At 43.8% G+C, this 20,431-nt stretch overlaps 1 protein-coding gene across 1 annotated transcript in view; it reads left to right on the forward strand.

Moving 5' to 3' along the window:
* Positions 1-9,531: 9,531 nt before the first annotated feature.
* Positions 9,532-20,431, forward strand: part of LOC106733237 (testis-specific serine/proline-rich protein) — a gene marked incomplete at its 3' end in the record, with an annotated part of 37,270 nt that continues 26,370 nt past the window's right edge. The window contains exon 1 of the mRNA XM_014582010.1: positions 9,532-9,550. Within this exon, the coding sequence (XP_014437496.1) occupies positions 9,532-9,550 (19 nt within the window). The remainder of the gene's footprint in view (positions 9,551-20,431) is intronic.

The following is a 20,431-nucleotide window of genomic DNA, read 5'->3' on the forward strand; positions in this document are numbered from 1 at the left end:
TTGAGGGCAATCATGAATGTCAGGGACAATGGAGGAGGAAGATGGCAGAGGGTGGGGATGGGGAACCTAGGATGGAAAAACAAAAGGCAAGGTATGCAGGACACAAAAATTGGGAAATCATTTGCTGAGAACATATATGTTGATGTGCTTGATTGAGCCAATGCACAGTGTATTTTGGATGGAAAATTCATATGTGTGTTGTGATGAGAAAAGAAAAAAAAATTTATAATAATAATAATAAAAAAAAATCTAGTTCGTTAGAGCCATGTGGAACCTCCTTCTGAAAGCCCGGCTTCTTCTGCCTTGTGGGAGGAACAGAGCGATAATTTACAAGATAGAAGATGGAGCAAAGAGCAAGAGAAAAACTGTGCCTTTTTAAAAAGTGTCAAAAGGAAACCTTCATTCCCTGAAAAATCTCTTTTGCTGGAGCCATGTGGAACCTTCTGCTGAAGGTCCAGCTTCCTCTGCCACTAGCTCGTTTGATGGAGTCTGAATTATCTGTAGAAAATCTTCATTCCTTGAAAAATCTAGCTCGCTGGAGACATGTGGAACCTTCTGCTGAAGGCTTGGCTTCTTTTGCCTGGAGGGAGGACCAGAGTGATAATTAACAAGATAAGAAGTAGAGCTGAGAGACAGAGAAAAACTGCGCCTTTCAAAAAAAGTGTAAAAAGGAAAAATTACAAAAGAAAAGGGGAGACAGAAGCAGGAAGTGACAGGAATGGAGACACAGAAGCAGAGATATAAAGCTGGAGGTGTGCAGCGGCTCCCTACTGCTAGCTCATTTGCTGGAGTCTAAATTATCTGTAGAAAATCTTCCTTCCCTGAAAAGTCTAGTTCACTGGAGCCATGTGGAACCTTCTGCTGAAGGCCTGGCTTCTTCTGCCTGGAGGGAGGACCAGAGCGATAATTAACAAGATAGAAGTTGTCGCTAAGAGCCAGAGAAAAACTGTGCCTTTTTAAAAAAGTGTAAAAAGGAAAAATTCCAAAATAATGACTGAAACAGGGAGAGACAGAAACCGAGACACAGAAGCAGAGATAGAAGGCAGTGGTGGTGATGGGTGCTCCCTACTGATAGCTCGTTTGCTGGAGTCTGAATTATCAGTAGAAAATCTTCATTCCCTGAAAAATCTAGTTCACTGGAGCCATGTGGAACCTTTTGCTGAAGGCCCAGCTTCTTCTGCCTTGAGGGAGGACCAGAGCCATGATTAACAAGATAGAAAGTGGAGCTAAGAGCTGAGAAAAACTGTGCCTTTTCAAAAAATGTAAAAAGGAAAAATTACCAAAAAAGAAACAGGGAGAGACAGGAACCAAGACACAGAATTATCAGTAGAAAATCTTCATTCCCTGAAAAATATAGTTTGCTGGAGCCATGTGGAACCTTCTGCTGAAGGCCCGGCTTCTGCCTGGTGGGAGGACCAGAGCAATAATTTACAAGATAGAAGGCGGAGCAATGAGCCAGAGAAACACTGCGCCTTTTAAAAAAGTGTCAAAAGGAAATATTACAAAAAAAGAGACAGAAACAGGGAGAGACAGGAACTGAGACATAGGAGCAGAGATAGGTGGCTTGGGTTGAAGGCTGGTGGGGGGGGGGCTCCCTACCACTAGCTCGTTTGCTGGAGTCTGAATTATCTGTAGAAAATCTTCATTCCTTGAAAAATCTAGTTCGCTGGAGCCATGTGGAACCTTCTGCTGAAGGCCTGGCTTCTTTTGCCTGGAGGGAAGACCAGAGTGATAATTAACTATATAGAAGTTGGAGCTAATAGCCAGAGAAAAACAGTGCCTTTTTAAAAAAAATGTGAAAAGGAATAATTATGAAAAAAAGACAGAAACAAGGGGAGACAGGAACTGAGACACAGAAGAAGAGATAGAAGACTGGGGGTGAAGGGCTGGGGTCTCCCTACTGTTATCTCTTTAGCTGCAGGCTGAATTATCAGTAAAAATTCTTCATTCCCTGAAAAATCTAGTTTGCTGGAGCCATGTGGAACGTTCTGCTGAAGTCCTGGTTTCTTGTGCATGGTGGGAGGACCAGAGCGATAATTAACAAGATAGATGGTGGAGATAAGAGCCAGAGAAAAACTGCACTTTTAAAAAAAAGTGTAAAAAGGAAAATTACAAAAAAAAGACAGAAACAGGGAGAGACTGTAACCGATACACAGAAGCAGAGATAGAAGGCTGGGGGTTGCGGTGGGGCTACCTACCGCTAACTCGTTTGCTAGAGTCTGAATTATCAGTTGAAAAATCATCATTCCCTGAAAAATCTAGTTTGCTGTAGCCATGTAGAACATTCTGCTGAAGGCCCAGCTTCTTCTGTCTGGTGGGAGGACCAGAGATATGATTAACAAGATAGAAAGTGGAGCTAAGAGCCAGAGAAAAACAGTGCCTTTAAAAAAAATGTAAAAAGGAAAAATGACAAAAAACCAGGGGGGAGACAGAAGGAGGAAGACAGAGAAACTGAGATACAGATGCAGAGATAGAAGGCTGTTGGTGCTGGGGTGCTCCCTACCACTAGCTTGTTTGCGGGAGTCTGAATTATCAGTAGAAAATCTTCATTCCCTGAAATATCTAGTTCATTGGAGCCATGTGGAACCTCCTTCTGAAGGCCCGTCTTCTTCTGCCTGGTGGGACGACCAGAACAATAATTAACAAGATAAGAAGTAGAGCTGAGAGACAGAAAAACTGTGCCTTTCAAAAAAAGTGTAAAAAGGAAAAATTACAAAAGAAAAGGGGAGACAGAAGCAGGAAGTGACAGGAACCGAGACACAGAAGCAGAGGTATAAGGTTAGTGCTGTGCAGGGGCTCCCTACCGCTAGCTTGTTTGCTGGAATCTAAATTATCTGTAGAACATCTTCATTCCCTGAAAAATCTAGTTCACTGGAGCCATGTGGAACTTTCTGCTGAAGTCGTGGTTTCTTCTGCATGGTGCTAGGACCAGAGCGATAATTAACAAGATAGAAGTAGTAGCTAAGAGCCAGAGAAAAACTGTGCCTTTTTAAAAAAATGTAAAAAGGAAAAATTCCTTAGGAATGACAGAAACAGGGAGAGACAGGAACCGAGACACAGAAGCAGAGATAGAAGGTGGGGGGTGGTGGGGGTGCTCCCTACTGCTAGCTTGTTTCCTGGAGTCTGAATTATCAGTAGAAAATCTTCATTCCCTGAAAAATCTAGTTCACTGGAGCCATGTGGAACTTTCTGCTGAAGGCCTGGCTTCTTCTGCCTGGAGGGAAGACCAGAGCAATAATTAAAAAGATAGAAGGTGGAACTAAGAGCCAGAGAAAAACTGTGCCTTTTATAAAACAATGTAAAAAGGGAAAATTACAACAAAAGGGCAGAAACTGGGAGAGAGAGGAACCAAGACACAGAAGCAGAGATAGAAGTATTCAGGTGTGGTGGTGTCACCTCCCTACAGCTAGTTCGTTTGCTGGAGTCTGAATTGTCAGTCTAAAATCTTTGTTTCCTGAAAAATCTAGTTCACTTGAGCCATTTGGAACATTCTGCTGAAGACATGGCTTCTTCTGCCTGGAGGGAGGACCAGAGTGATAATTAACAAGACACAAAGTGGAGCTAAGAGCCAGAGAAAAACTGTGCTTTTTAAAAAAAGTGTAAAAAGAAAAAAATTACAAAAAAATGACAGAAACAGGGAGAGAAAGAAACTGAGACACATAAACAGAGATAGAAAGCTGGGGGTGAGGTGTGGCTCCCTTCTGCTAGCTCATTTGCTGGAGTCTGAATTATCAGTAGAAAATCTTCATTCCCTGAAAAAATCTAGTTAGCTGGAGCCATGTGGAACCTTCTGCTGAAGGCCTGGCTTCTTCTGCTGCTAGCTCATTGGTTGGAGTCTGAATTATCAGTAGAAAATTTTCATTCCCTGAAAAGTCTAGTTCACTGGAGCCCTGTGGAACCTTCTGCTGAAGGCCTGGCTTCTTCTGCCTTGTGGGAGGATCAGAACGATAATTAACAAGGGAGAAGTTGGAGCTAAGAGCCAGAGAAAAACTGCCTTTTTAAAAAAGTGTAAAAAAGAAAAGTTCCCAAGACAAGACAGAAACAGGGAGAGACAGGAACTGAGACACAGAAACAGAGATAGAAGGCTGGGGGTGCGGTGTCGGGGCTCCCTCCCTACCACTAGCTTGTTTGCCGGAGTCTGAATTATCAGTAGAAAATCTTTATTCCCTAAAAATCTATTTCACTGGGGCCATGTGAAACCTTCTGTTGTAGGCCTGGCTTCTTTTGCCACTAGCTCGTTTTCTGGAGTCTGAGTTATCAGTAGAAAATCTTAATTCCCTGAAAAATATAGTTTGCTGGATCCATGTGGAACCTTCTCTTAAAAGTCCAGTTTCTTCTGCCGCTATCACATTTGCTGGAGTCTGAATTATCAGTAGAAAATCTTCATTCCCTGAAAAGTCTAGTTCTCTGGAGCCATGTGGAATCTTCTGCTGAAGGCCTGGCTTCTTCTCCCAAGGAGCTATCTCTTAAAGAAGGCCTGTTCTGTCAGGAGCAATTTTAGAACATTCACTACCTGATACTCAACACTCTAATTCCAGAGAGCTGATCTTATGTAGTCAACTTGCTGAGAGATTTAGTCCAGTATTGGATGGCCTTGGGTTCACCTTTGCAGGTGGTGAGCAACTTTAGAATTTTCAGGACTGCTTTACCCACTACTTTATCATCCTGTCTGCCCAGTTGGTAACTAGAGTGCATCTTTGGGTAGGTCTACTCCCTGGGCCTCAGAGCAACTTTGGAACTTTCACATTGCCCACTGCTTTAAGTGGCCTGGATTTATCCTCCCACTTACTAGGAGACTTAAATCTATTCTGTACAGACCTTGAATGAGTACACCCTCAGTGCCTGGGAGAAACTATGAAACTTTCACAGCTCCATTGCCCACCACTCTAGGGGTCTGGGGTTACCTAGTTTATTAGCTACAAGACTTGAGTTTGGTCTGAGAATGCCTTGGGAGAGTTTGCACGTGGACCTAGGAGAAGTTTTGAAGTTTTTCTGACTTTGTTGCACATCATTCTAGCAGTCTGTGTCACCCTTCCTCCCACAGGGAGACTTAATCTGTTCAGAGCAGGCATTGGAGAAATCCATGTTCATGGCCTGGAAGTAACTTTGGAACTTTTATGTCTCCATTGCCTAGCTCTCTAGTTGCCTGTGCATACATCATCTGCCCACTGGGAGTCTTTGGTCTGGGAAGGCCTAAGATCAGTCTAAACTCATGGACTGTGAGAAACTTGAAACTTTTATGAATCCCACCACTCTAGTGCCTTCTAATTGCTAGATCTCCACTGGGAGACTTGAGTCAGTCTGGGCAGGCCTTGAGAGACTCTACACTAGCAGCATGGAGGCAACTTTGAAACATTTTTAACTTCCATGCCTGCCATTCTAGTGGCCTGTGCCCACCAGTAGACTTGAGTTTTGTATGGGCAGAGCTTTGGTGAGTCCATTCTCTCAGCCTGGGAGCATCTTGGAATTTTCATGAATATGTCACCCACCATTCTAGCAGCTTGTACTTGCTCTGCTTACTGGTTGGAAGATGTGAGTCCAGTTTAAGCAGGTCTTGGATGACTCTGTGCTCAAGCCTGGGAGCAACTTTGGAATTTTCATGATTCTTTTGCCCATCACTCTAGCACGCTGGGCTGAGCTGCCCACCCACCTGGAGACTTGAGTCTGGTATGAGCAGGCCTTAGATAAGTTCTCATTCTGCCTGGGAGCAACTTTAGAATTTTTCAACTCTCTTACCCACTGCTAGAGTGTTCTGACTTCACCAGCCCATCCACCAGAACACTTGAGGCTAGTTTGTGCAGGCCTTGCTTGAATTTGTGCTCTGTCCTGGGCACAATTTTGGAACTTTCAAGACTCTGTTTGCTCTAGTAGATATACTGTGCTTGTTCTTCCTGCCAGCTGAGAGATTTGAGTGTGTTCTGGGCAGGCATTAAGTGAATATGCATTAATGTCCTGAAAGTAGATTTGGAACTTTGATGTCTCTGTCACACACTGCTCTGGATGCTGTGCTTGCAGGAAGGCTCAAGTCTGGTCTGGACAGGCCTTGAATGAGTCCATGCTGATGGTTTAGGAGCAACTTTGGATCTTTCACAATTCCCTCACTTACTACTCTTGTGGCCTGAGCTCACCTGCCCACATGCTGAATTTGTAATTGAAACTATGAGCAACTTTGAAACTTACTGCTTTAATGGATCATGCTCACCAGGGCTGCCTATCTGCCAGGAGACTTGAATCTGATCTGCACAGGCCTGGGTGAGTCCACATTCATGCCCTATGACATGAAACTTTAGATCTTTCATGACTCCTCCTATCACTGGTATAGTGTCTTGAGGTCACCTAATCTGCCCACCAGGAAGTGATTCTGAGCAGGCATTGGCTAAGTCTGTACTCATGGCCTAGGATGTTTCTGGGACTTTCATGATGCTGCTGCTCACTGCTCTACTGGACTGGGCTCATCCTACCCACTGGGATGCTTGAGTCCCATTGGGGCAGGCCTTGAGTGAGTCCAGGTTTGTGTTCTGGGAGCAACATTGGATTTTTTATGACTGTCACCCACAGTTCTAAAGGTTTATACTTACCCTGTATACCCCCTGGGAGCCTCCAGTCCAGGTTATGCAGACCTTGGGTGAGTTCATGCTTATGGTCTGGGAATAACTTAAGAAGTATTACTACTCCACTGGTCTAATGGCATAGCCTTGCAATCCCACTTGATGGGATACTGAAGCCTGGTTTCAGTAGGGCTTGTGTGAGTTCATATTTGGGGCCTGACCCTAAGTTTGGAACTTTCATGATTCCAGGGCTGACCACTCTAATGGCCTGAATATTCCCCTCCCACCTGTCTGCAGACTTCGGTTCAATATGGGCAACTCTTTGGATCAATCCATACTCACAGACTGGGGGCAACTTTGGAACTTTCATGACTGTTGCCCACTGCTCTACCAGCCTCAGATAGCCAGTTCCTCCTGGGAGATATTAAGTCCAATCTGGGCAGGTCTTAATGCACACTGCACTAATGACCTGGAAGCAACTTTGAAATTACAAACACTCTATCACCTATCATTCTAGAGACCTGAATCCACCTTATCTCTCCATTGGTAGACTTGAGCTTTTTTGGGCAAGTGAGTCTGTACTTATAGGCTTGGAGTAAATTTGGAAATGTCATAACTTTGTTACCCACCACACTAGCAGCCTGCTCCGATTCTGACTGCTGGTTGGGAGACTTGAGTCTAGTCTTGGAAGGTCTTTTCTGAGACAAACATTAAGACTGGAAGCATCTTTAAAACTTCACAATTTTATCCTCTTGCTGAACTGGTGTCAGAGCTAGACACTCACACCTGCTTGCACATCCCTCCCCTCACCCATTTGCTGCACTCTGTCCTGATTCCAGTTGCTTGGAAGTATCCATAAGAGGGAGGAGTGCTTGTCAGCCACCTTTGTGACAAAATTAGACAAGATCCCTGCTTAGAACATGCAGTCTGCTTGTGAGGGAAGAATTTACAAGTGAAAGAAGCTGAAAATAGACAACCAAATGTGACCCATTGTCAACCCAGTGTTTCCCATGAGAAGAAGTCCCATATTGGACCAGTAAAGACCATGGATTCTCAAAAAAAAGTTAAAACTTGATTGGCTCAATCAAGCACATCAACATACCTGTTATTGTCAATGGCCTGGGCTTGTCCTGCCCACTGACTGGTAGACTTGACTCTAGTCTGGGCAGGCTTCGACAGTCCATGCTCGTGGCCTAGGAGCAACTTTGGAAATTTTTTGACTCCATTGCCTAAGGCTATACTGGCCTGACCTTGTCAGCCCAAGGAGACTAGCCCCCTTGCTTAACTTCATGCTAAGGTCTTGGGTGCAACTTTGGAACATACAAGTCTCCATTGCTCACTGCTTTAGCAGCCTGCGTTATCCCTTTCTATCAGCCAAAAGACTTGAGTATGGTCAGGACAGTCATTAAATTAGTCTACACTTGCAGCCTAAAAGCAACTTTGAAATTTTGTTTTTCTTCTTTTTTTTTAATTTTCTTACAATAAATTACTGTATATATTTACAGCATACAAAATGGACTTTTCCAAATGAATACTGTATACTAGCCCAGACAAAGGAATAACCACATGCATTATTATCAAATGAATAATTTTTCATTTTTATGTCCATTGAATATTTTCCTTTTTTTTTCTCCCATTGATTCCCTTGCTCCCACTTTCCCCCCTTGTCTATCCTCCTCCTCTATTATCTATAGTTGCTCTCCATGCTTTTATACCTTCCAATCTTTGGGTTTATGTTTTTAATTTAAATTTATTTATTTACATTTATTTGGCTTGTCCTTTTGGCCTGGGAGCAACCTTGAAACTTCATTACTCTGTCATTCACCACTCTAGCACCCTGGGTTCACCCTGCCCACTGAGAAGATAATTTATTACAGTCTGGGTGGACCTCAGGTGAGTCCATACTCAGTCCCGGTGTATTTTGGAAATTTTATGACTCCTTTGTCCACTGCTCTAGTGATCTCCATTCTTCCTGCCCTACCACCAAGAAACATGAGTTTGCTTTGTCCAGGTCTTGGTTGAATCTGCACTAATGGCATGGGAGCTACTTTGGAATTCTCATGACTCTATTGCCCACTGCATTAGTGGCCTGGGCTAGCCAGCCCACCCACCAGAAGACTTGAGTTCAGTCTGGGAAGGTCTTGAATGTGTTCACACTTGAGACCTTGGAGAAACTTTCACGACTTTGTTATCCAGCATATAGAAGTCTGTTCTCACCCTACTTACCCAACATAAGATTTGAGACCAGTCTGGGTAGCCCTTGAGTGAGTCTGTGCTCATGGCCTGGGAACAACTTTAAAACTTTCACACCATCACACACCACTTTAGTGACCTGGTCTCACCAGTCCAACCACTGTCTGGGCAGTACATGGGTAAGTCTGCCTGTGTGGCCTGAGAGCAACTTTAGAACTTTCCTAACTATTTCACCCACTTCTCTAGAAACCTGGACTCTCCAGCCCACTTTCTGGGAGATTTGAATCCTGTATGGGCAGTCTTTGAGTGAGTTTGCACTCAAGGCCTGGGAGCAACATTGGAACATTTATGACATTGTCATTTAGTATTCTAGCAGTCCAGATTTACCCTCTTTGCCTGCTGGGAGGCTTGAATTTGGTCTGAGCATACCTTGGGTGTATCCCATGCTCTAGATTTGGGAGCAACTTTGGAATTTTCATGACTTTGTCATCCAACAGTCTCATGATCTAGGCTCATCAGTTGACCTGTGGGAGACTTGAGTCTGGTTTGAGCAGGTCTTGGGTGACTCTGTATTTGGTGCCTTGAAACAACATGGAACTTGGCAACTTTCACAACTCAGTCACCAACTGCTCTTGTAGTCTAGGCTTGCCAGCCCACCTGCTGGGACACTTGAGTTCCGTCTGGAAAAGCCTTAGGTGAGTCTGCTCTAGGCCTGGAAGGAACTTTTAAACTTTCTCAACTCTGTTTCCCACCCATCAGCAGCCTAGACTTTACACCAGGAGAGTTGAGTATGGTCTATGAAACCATGGGTAAGTCTGCACTTGGGGCCTGGGAGCAACTTTGCAACTTTCTTGACTTTGTCACTTGTTGCTATAGTGGCATGGATTGCCCCATTCCCCCAACTGAAGATTTGAGTCTGATTGGACAGGCTTTGGGTAAATCCACACTCTGCCTAGAAGGAACTTTGGAAGTATTATGATTTTATCACCCACTACTCTAGTGAAGTGGATTAAACCCACCTGCCCACCAGGAGACATGAATCTAGTATGAGCAGGACTCAGCCTTGTGAGTTTATGCTTGCATCCTGGGAGCAAATTTGGAACTTTTACGACTCCGTTGCCCACAGCTGTAGTGACCTGTGCTTGGTCCACCTGCATGTCAATCTATGTTTGGTTCTTGGAGCAACTTTGCAACTTTATATTAATTTGTTGTCCCTTGGTCTAGCAGCCTGGGTTCACCCTCCTTACCCTCCTTGTCTAGTCTGAGAAGGCATTGGGCAAGCCTGCTTTTATGACTGGGGGACAAGTTTTGATGTTTTAAGACTCCATCACCCAATTCTCTAGCAGCCTGCATTCACTCTGCCCATCTTCCATGGAGACTTTATTCTGGTCTAGAAAGGACTTGAATGAGTTCACACTTGTGGCCTGGGAGCAACTTTGGAACTTTCATGAGTCTGTCACACACCACTGTAATGGTAAGGGTTCATCCTGCTCACATGCTTAAAGACTTGAGTCTGATCTGAGCAGGCCTTGGGTGAGTCCATGCTCAGGGGTAGAAAGCAACTTTGGAATCTTCATTACTCCATTGCCCACCACTCTAATGGCCTAGTTTAGTCTCATCTGCTGCCAGAAGACTTGAGTTTGGTCTGGACAGGCCTTGTGCTCATCCACATTTGTGTTGGCCTGAAAGCAAATCTGGAACATTCCCAACTCTCATGCTTTGCTCTAGATGGTTGAGCTCAATCTGCATCCCAACTGGGAGATTTGAGTTCAGTCTGAGTCTACAATCTTGGCCTGGGAGAAACTTGGGAGCTTTATGTTTCAGTCACCCACTGCTCTAGAAACCTGGGTTCATCCCATCTACTGGTGGGACACTTGAGTTCAGTTTATACAGGCTTTGGGTAAGTCTGGTCTTGGGGTTTGGGAACAAGTTTGGAAATTTCACAAATCTATTGCCCACAATCCTGATTGGCCCTACCCAGTCACCTAAAAAGTTGAGTTTTATCTGGTCAGTCTTTTGGGGAGTCCTTGCTGGGCTACCTGAAAGTAAATTTGAAATTTTAATGACTGCATTGCCCACCACGCTAGCAGCCTGCACTCACTCACTTGCTCACGAGAGACTTGAGTCTGGTCTTGGCAAGTTTGGGGTGAGTCTGCCTGTCTTGAGAGCAACTTTAGAAATTTTACAACCTTTTCTCCCACTGCTCTCACTAGCCTGTATGCCAAAAGACTTGAGTCTGGGCTGGGCAGAACTTGGGTAAGTCTGGGCCTAGGAGCTAATTTGGAACTGTAATGACTTCATTTCCCACTACTCTAGTAACAGAGTTTTGTCCACTGACCCACTCAGATACTTGAGTGTGATCTGGGCAGGCCTTGGGTTGATCCATACTCAAAGCCTGGGAGCTACTTTGGAACTTTCAGAATACTATCATTCAATGTTCTAGTGGCCTGGCCTTGACATTCCATCTGCCAGGAGCCTAGAGACCTGTCTGAATAGGCCCTTGGTGAGTCTGTGTTCCTGACCTGGGGTAAACTTTTGGACTTTTGTAACTCTGTTACATACTACTCTAACAGTCTGCCCTTGCTATGAGTGCAGGAGACTTGATTCTCATCTGGGAAGGCATTGGGTGAGTAGTCACTCATAGCCTGGGAGAAACTTCAGAATTTTAATAATTTATTACTCACTGCTCTAGTGGTCTTGGCTCTCCAGCTCACCTGCCAAGAGACTTGAGTCTAGTTTGGGCAGGCCTTGGGTGAATCTTCTCAGGGCCTGGAAACAAATTTGGAACTTTCATAACTCTGTTTTCTATTTCCATAGCAACCTGGACTAGACCTACCTATCCATCAGGAGACTTGAGTTTCATTGAGGCAGTTCTTAGGTTATTCCATGATTGTAAAAATTTTGGAACTTTCATGACTACATAGTCAACTGCTCTCCCATCCTGTGCTTTCCCTGCCTGCCTAAGGGAGTGTTTAATATAATCTGGGCAGGCCTAGGATCAGTCTGCATTTGGGTCCTGGGAGCAATTTTGGAACTTTTCCAACTATTCACCTACTGCTCTTGCAGTGTGTTCTCACCCAATCTATCTGTAGGGAGTCTGGTCTAGGCATGCCTTGGATGAGTTTGCACATGAGACTTGGAATCAATTTTCCCAATTTGTTGGAATGGGCTCACATAACTCACCTGGCTGCTGGGAGACTTGAGTCTACTCATGGCAGACCTTTGATGAGTTTATTCTTGTAGTCTAGGAGCAACTTTGGAACTAGTACAACTCTGTCACTTACTACTAGAGCAGCCTGAACTAACCTTACCTTCCTGCCAAAAGAATTGAGTTCAGTCTGTACAGGTCATTGGTAATTTTGGACCCTCAGCCAGAGGACAAATTTGGAACTTTCACTTCATTGGCCTGGGGTCTCCAGTACAATTGCTGGCAAACTTGAGTCCATTTTGATAGGCCTTGGTTGAGTTTGTGCTAGGGAACTTGGGGGAACTTTGGAATTTTCCTAACTTTGCTGTCTACCTCTCTATAGTCCTGAGATCACCTTGTCTGCCTGCTGGGAAAATTCAGTCCATTCTGGGTAGTATGTTTTGAGTCCATATTTGCAATCTGAGAGGAACTTTGGAAATTTTGTTATTCTATCACTTTTGCTCTGGTGGCCTGGACTTTTGAGCCCACCTACTGGGAGACATGAATCCAGTCTGTGCAAGCCTTAAATGATTTTGTGGCCTGGGAGCAATTTTGAAACTTTTTCAGTTCAGTTATCCACCATTCTAGCAGATTATGATCACTCCATCTGCCCACGGAAAGACTTGTGTCTGGTATGGAAAAGTGTTGGGTAAATTTTCACTTGGAACCTGGCAGCAACTTTGGAACCTTCATGAATTTTTTTTTTTGCTCACAACTCTAGCAGCCTGGGCTCACTCTGCCTACCCACCAGGAGACTTGAATTTGATCTGTGTTATATCAGGAACAGGCCATGGAACATGAAGCCAAACATTGAAAGGGATAGGAAAGAAATTTATTAAAAGGTGAAGCCCCATCACAGTGAACAGACACTCGAGTGAGGGTCTGATGCCCCTCAGCAGGGCAACAGGGGTTTTATACAGGCAAGTAAACAAGTTATATAGGGCACACCTAACGAAGGTCTTGCTAGATATTCAACTGCAAAGGCAGGGTCAAAAGTGCATATATCTCAGAAGAATAGCTTGTGCCTAGGAAATGAGGCCACATCTTTTTTTCTGTTTGACTCTCAGTGTTGGTTGCCTAGGCTGACATTAAGGTGGCTGCCAAAACAGAGAAAATGGAGGAACAGTTGCCAGGATAGTCTCAACATTCCCAATATATATTTTAAAGGAGATAATTAACCTTGAAAGCAGGGGTTAAGAGTCCCTGCAGTGGGGTGTCAGACCAAAACTAGGGCCCAGAGTTCAGGGCATCTGTGAGGGCAATACAGGCTCCACAGGAGCTGGGTGGTGTCTGTGGACGAGGCAGTGGGTCTCAGGGAGAGTCACCTGGAGAACTTGCAGAGGCTCTGTCCAGATTTGGATCCTAAGTAGGTTGACCAGTCAGAAAAGCCCACTTGATGGTGACTGGGTCAGCAGTGGGCTGGCCATTGGCATCCAGGACAAGTTTATGGTCCTCCCACAAATTCTTAGTGGTAAAGAGAGTCTGGGGCAGCTGGTGGCGTCGTCCTAGATAGGCTGGTGGGTGAAGAAGATAGTTTCAAGGAGAGAGGTTAATTAAACCTTGTGGATTTTGAAAGAAGGAGGAATTCTAATTTTTCTAGTTTATAGGTCACTCATAGAGAAAAGGAATTAAACCATAAAGGGATAACCATCTGGACCTAGTTCAGAGGATCCCATTACTTGAGAGGAAAAGCTGGCAGGGGGGCCAAGGCCCCTTGGGACATGCAATCACCCTCAGCTGATTTCTTGCCCATGGAAGAGTCCTTAGGTCTTGGCCCATAAGTAGATCCAGATTAAGTATGGCGAGGACTGAGAGGGTCATCTCCCTGGACAAGAGGTGCATTTTCTGGTTCACTTGGGGCCTCCTCCTTTTGTTGCAGAGAGGCAGTATTAATACCTGTTCTATGATGACCCACTCAAGAGACTCAGGGACTATTGGCCTGTCATTTGGTAATGGCAACTATTTGTGGGCCTGTTTTTCTTTCTCCTGGGTGTAGGAGGGCAAGGAAGGGTGGACAGAGTCTGGGGTGGCTACAATAACTTTTACTTGTTGGTACACCTGTACTTTAAAAAATACCCTTAACCTCTGATTTAGGCAGAACTTAATCTTAGTCACTTTAAGAGTTACCTGAGACTTGTCTAGTGAAATTGTCAGATGTCCACATGGAGCTGTAGGGGTCTTGAGCCCCAACAAGCCTCAGTTTCAAAGGCCAGCATGAACTTTAGAAGTCCAGAGCTTCCTTCAGAGCTTGGTGCATTTTGTCTCCAGTGACCAGCTCTACAGTTGGGGACAAGGTCCCAGTGGGAAATATGAGGACGTCAGTCATAAACATTGTTTAGTGTCCAGGCTGTCCACTTTGGAAACAGTTTTTTTTTGAGGCAGAGGCTCTGATCTGGGCTGTTTCCAGATCCTGCCCTCAAAGAAGTTCTCAGCCTTCAGGATTACCATGAGTGACTACTGGGTGCTGTTTAAGTGAGAGTTAAATCAAAGGTTAAGGTTTCTTGTCAATTTATAATAACTTTTTTTAGTTATTTGAAAACTTTTTAAAGAAAAAATCTGTTCTGAATTGTAAGAGTTCTTACACTGAGAAGTGAAACTAAATTCCAATTGATCCTACAAGGAGCTAAGTACTGCCAAAAGGGTGGAACCCAGTTTGCAGGCTCTACAAAGCATCTGCCTTAATGACTATGCAAAACCCTACCTGAAAAATGTAGTCTTAATCTAAATTTTTGTTTTTCTATCTAGACCTCTTGATCATTTAACTAAAGGGAGAATTGGGTGGGAAAGAGATCTAACTAAAGAGTATAAGAAGGCAGAGAGGGAAGAGGCAGCCAGGAGCTCTAGCCTTAAATTATCTCACCCTGTTTCCTGAGACTTCTACCCTACTAAGTTCTTAGATAGGAGTTTTTAGCTTGTAAAAATAAAATTACATATATCCACATTTGAGCATGTACAAACAACAATAGCAACATAACTTGTTTTAACAACTTTTTCAATGCAAAACTGAACAATCTAACAGAACCTCCCAATTTTATAAAACATAAATACCAATAATAGGAATAATTAAATCATGTTAACTAAATAACAAGACTTATAAGGACAACTCAGAGAGAGCCAGGTGGCAAAGCTCTTATGAGTCCATGCTTAACATTGAATTTATATTTGTTTATGTCAATTTTACCTTTTTAACCTAGGTATATTGTATTGATACTTAACATGTAATTTTGTCAAACATTTTTACCTTTCTTTGGCTAATTTTGGCTTAACAGTTCAGAAAAATAATCAGTTTACACAGAAAATAAAAATTCTACCCAGTTACATAATTAATTTTTTTTAGAAACTAGTACTTGCAAGAGTATATTCTCTTTTCACTCTTTCTGTTAATATATTTAAGGACATTACAATAGGATTATAGCCATAGTTAATGCTCTGACAAAATTTATAACTGACAAAGAAATTTGGCTAGATACCTGTTTAACATAATAACTTACCACCTTACTGATAAATAGTCTATGATAAATTCCTGGGAATCTTAAATTATTTTGGAACACAGTACATATATAGACATACAAGTACATAACATATTTTTTACATATGACCTAAATACAATGTAAAGAAAATTGGAATTACTTAATTTGACAACGTTTTTATCTTTATCTTACAAATAAAGAATAAACCTGATCAGTTTAGTATCTCCCTTTTGGATGTTTCAGGGACTTTCTGTAAACATCCAAGAGTTACTTTGGGGTCAAGATCCTCAGTTATCACTAAAACTAAATACAGAAAAAGTAACATACAACTCATAAATACTACCTGGTTTATTAAACCAACCATAAACACGATGTTGCTTGGTTAATAAAAATCTAGACAAAATATATGTTGAAAATTGTGAAGACTTTTACTTATTAATCTTTTCATTACATTTCACTAAAGGTATATGAACTTGAAAAGCATTTAAACTAATTTTTATGAGCACTCTTCTTATAAACCAAATTGAATAGAATGTTTAAGGCCTTCTTACACAGATATACAACGTATAGTATGTAACATAGTGCACATATGAATGTACACACATTAGGACTATAGGAGACAATTTCCCTGGGGTTACTTTGACACTAATAAGAAAATTCACAGAGATACACCATAACCCTCAGCCCAGCATCAAAAATCCTGAAAGTGATCTGTAAAACAGCTAAGGGGGCATATTTTGATGAACAGGCTGAAAACTGGCCCTCTCACATTTTGATGAAGACAAGGTGACAAAGACAAGACAAAGCAAGACAGTGTACCCAGAAATCACTGTCACCTGAAACTTGAAGTGCTATTGCACTCAGTCCCAGACACCTGGAGGTTCCAATGCATCCAGCCCTCTTAAAATCCCACCAGGAGAGCTCTCAAACTGAGATAGCTAGAATCTTATGAGATTCAGGCACTACTAGTAACTCTAATTTTGGATCCATGTTTTTGAGGCCTCCTTACCCCTCTTGGAACCTGGCATAGGGTGTAAGGAGCATCCTCACTGGGGTGTTATTCAGTCACTCTAAGGTCCTCAGGTCTCAGTGGAATCTCCAAATGTTGTAGAGTGTCAATGAATAAATAATCACCAAAGCCAGATTAAGTTTAAAGGGAGTCCTTATTAGCAGGCCAGCAACCACAGCCTGAGGCTCAGGGGCTGAGAGTCAGAATTGTTGCCCCAGCCAAAGTTTGAGTATTTTTTTTTAATAGGAGTCAATTACCAGGGGTTTCTAGGTAAGCAGTTACAGAAGCTAAATCAAGCAGATTAATTATTTCTGAGGGGAGTGGGGTTTATAAGAAGGATACACCATGACTTTGGGTACACCCAGGGTCTAAGCCAGGGAGAAGGAGAAGTAATAAGAGCCAATCAAGCCTTGATATAGGGCTCTTGATCCAAATGCACCTGAAAGATAATTTTATGAACAAGAACAACCTGGCAATTAAAAGCACCAATGTCTGGCCAGTCAACATTGAAGGTTGATCACTTTAACTCACAGAGAGTGTACAATTGGCCAGGAGAAACTGCAGCCCTGAGGGATTGTGTCTCATGACAAAAGTCCTTGAAGTGGCTCAGGACGAGTGGCAGGGGGATCTTGGACATTCCCTGGCTCATTACTGGTGAGGAGATGGAACTGGTAAGAGATTTCTAAAATTTTAAAAAGAGAGATGTAGGTGGTAAGGGAAACAGAAATGATTAGAAAAGAAGTAGAAGGGATGGCCATCCAGTCAGGAAAAAAAAAAAAAACTGTGAAGGAAAGAAAAAGTGCCCATTGAAAAAACAGAAATGTGGAGAAGAAGATGAGCAAAAAGAACCCAGTTTTTATTCTGGGAAGTTCCGGGCCTCCCCATCACTCTGCACCCAAGGCATTTGATCACATCTGGCCTTCTCTCAGGGCAATTAAGATGTCACCAGTGACCCAGGTTTGACTTACTCCATCCTTGGTGTCAGGAATTCTGGTCAGAGGAAAGTCCCAGGCATGGGTTCACTCCACCAAAGAGGGAGATCCCAGATAAGCCCCCAAATGTTATATCAGGAACAGGCCAAGAATGTGAAGCCAAACATTGAAAGGGATAGGAAAGAAATTTATTAGCAGGTGAAGCCCCATCACAGTGAACAGACACTCAAGTGAGGGTCTTGTGCTCCTCAGCAGGGCAGAAGGGTTTTTATACAGGCAAGTAAACAAGTTACATAAGGCACACCTAACAGAGGTGTTACTAGGTACTCGACAGCAATGGCAGGGGCATAAGTGCATATACCTCAGAAGAATAGCTTGTGCCTAGGAAATGGGACCACATCTTTGTTTCTGTTTGACTCTCAATGTTGGTTGCCTAGGCTGACATTAAAATGGAGGAACAGTTATCAGGATAGTCTCAACAGTCTGGATAAGCCATGGGTAAGTCCATATTTGGGGCCTAGAAACAACTTTGGAATCTTCATAACAGACAACTCTAGTGGCCTGAGCTCATCCCTATGCCTATCCAGAGATTTTTAGCACATTCTGGGCAGGCCTTTAGTGAGTCCATGCTTGCAGTCTGAAAGAAATTTTGGATCCATCACAACTCCATCTCCCACCACTCTAGTGATCTGGGGTCTCAAAGCTAATCCAGTGGGAGACTGAAGTTCCATCTGTGTAGGTTTTAGATAAGTCTGTACTCAGGGCCTGGGAGGAACTTTGGAACTTACACAAGTCTGTTTCCCACTGCTCTAGTGGCATAAACTTGCTGGCCTACCCACAGGGAGACTTGAGTCTGGTCTGGGCAGGCCTTGGGCCCACTCAGGGCCTGGGAACATCTATGGAACTTCCATGACTCTGTATCCACCGTTCAAGTGACCAGCTCAAGCCCCACCTATCCACCAGGAAACCTGAGTCTGGTCTAAGTAGGATTGAACAAGTTTATGCTTTGGGCCTGGGAGCAATTTTGGAAGTTACACAACTTTATTTTTCTAGAAGCCTAGGTTTACCATACCTGCCCAATGAGTCAAGAGACTTTGATCTAAGCTGGCCTGGGATAATTCTTCACTAATGGCCTAAAAGCAACTTTGCAGCTTTCATCACTGTTGCCCACTTCACTGTGATCTGTGTCCACCCTGCCTGACAACTGAGATACCTGCTCTGAGCTGGCCTTGTGTGAGTCCATACTGAAGACCAGGGAGCAAATATAAAACTTTTGTGACTTTTTTACCCCTCATTCAAATGACCTGGGCCCAATTTGCTCACCCAGCAGGGGACTTGAGTTTGGTCTGGGGATAACTTGGGTCAGTGGGCTGGGAGCAACAATGGAACATTTACTACTCTGTCACCCAATGCTTTAGCAGCCTTGACTCACCATCAAACACTACCCCTTCCAGGTCCAAGTGATTTGAATCAGTTCTGGGTAGGCCCAGTGTGAGTCTGCATGCAGGGCCAGGGAGCAACTTGGGAACCTTCATGACTTTGTCACTCACAACTCTAGTAACCTGAACTTGTCCCACCCATTTGCTGGGAGATGAGTTTGGTCTTACCAGGTCTTGTGTGAGTTCATGCTCACAGTAAGGTGCAATTTTGAAACATTCATTACTTGGTTGGCCACCGCTCCAGCTGCCAGAGCTCAGCCCACCTGTTCACCAGAAGAGTTAGTTTGGTCTAGGCAGGCCTTGGGTGATTCTGCACTCATGGCCTGGGAGCAACTTTGTAGCTTTCACAACTCCATCATCCACCACTCTCATAGCCTGTGCATGCCACACCTTCTGCTGAGAGACTTGAAACTGATGTGGGCAGATCTTATGTGAGTCAGCACTCACAGTCTTGGAGCAACTTTGGAACTTTCAAGACTCTGTCACTCATTGCTCACAATCTGTGCTCACAGTCCCCACCCCCCAAAAAAAAAAAAAAAAAAAAGTCTGGTGTGAGCAGCTCTTGGGTGAGTTTTCACTCTGAAGCTAGGAGCAATTTGGAACATTCACCACTTTGTTTTCAGTTTGTTGATCTTGTGTCTGGGCTTGCCCTCACAACCATCAAGACACTTTATTCTGGTCTAGGCAGACCTTGGGTGAGTATGTACTTGTGACATGGGAAAAATTTTGGAACTTTCAAAACTCTGTTGCCCATCACTCTAATGGCCTTGGCTCATTCTGGTCTAGGCAGACCTTGGGTGAGTATGTACTTGTGACATGGGAAAAATTTTGGAACTTTCAAAACTCTGTTGCCCACCACTCTAATGGCCTTGGCTCATTAACCAACCCACTAGGCAGTCTAGGCAGTCCTTGAGTGAGTCCATAGTTGGGGCCTGGGAGCAAATTTGGAACTTTAATGACTTTGCCTCTAACTGGTCAAAAGCCTGGTCTCACCAGCTCATCCTCCATAAGACTGTATCTAGTATGGGCAGGCCATGGAAGAGTCTGCACTCAGGGCCTTGGGGAAACTTTGAATCTTTCATGACTTTTTTGCTCATTACTCTCATAACCTAGGCTCACCCCATTCACACACCAGGAGACTTGAGTCCTGTCTGGACAGGCCTTGAGTGGCAGCATTGCTGGAACTTTCACGACTTTGTCACACACCACTCTAACAGCCTGAGCTCTCTCTGCTTGCCCACTGAGACAACTGAATTTGGTCTGACCAAGCCTTGGTAATTTCGCCCAATCCACCAGCCTGGAGACTTGAGTTTGATCTTAGGTGAATTCATAGCTAGAGCCTGTGAGCAATTTTGGAATTTTCATAAATTTGTCACCCACAACTCTAGTATCCTGGTCTTCCCAGCCACCCACCAGGTTTCTTGAGTTAAGTCTGGGCAGGCTTTAAGTGAGTTCACACTCATGAACTGGGAGCAACATTGCTACTGCTCTAGTCTTCGTTCACCCTGCCTGCCCACTGGGATACTTGAGTTTGGTCTAGGCAGGCCTTCCATGAGTTAGCACACAGAGCCTTAAGTAAACTTTGGAGGAGTCCAACCCGGTGGGGCTCCAGGACCCATCTGAGCCCCTTGACCTTTGAGCATCGCTTCCGGT

This window comes from Tupaia chinensis, unplaced genomic scaffold (genome assembly GCF_000334495.1).
Source record: "Tupaia chinensis unplaced genomic scaffold, TupChi_1.0 Scaffold141824_1, whole genome shotgun sequence".
Lineage (NCBI taxonomy): Eukaryota > Metazoa > Chordata > Mammalia > Scandentia > Tupaiidae > Tupaia > Tupaia belangeri.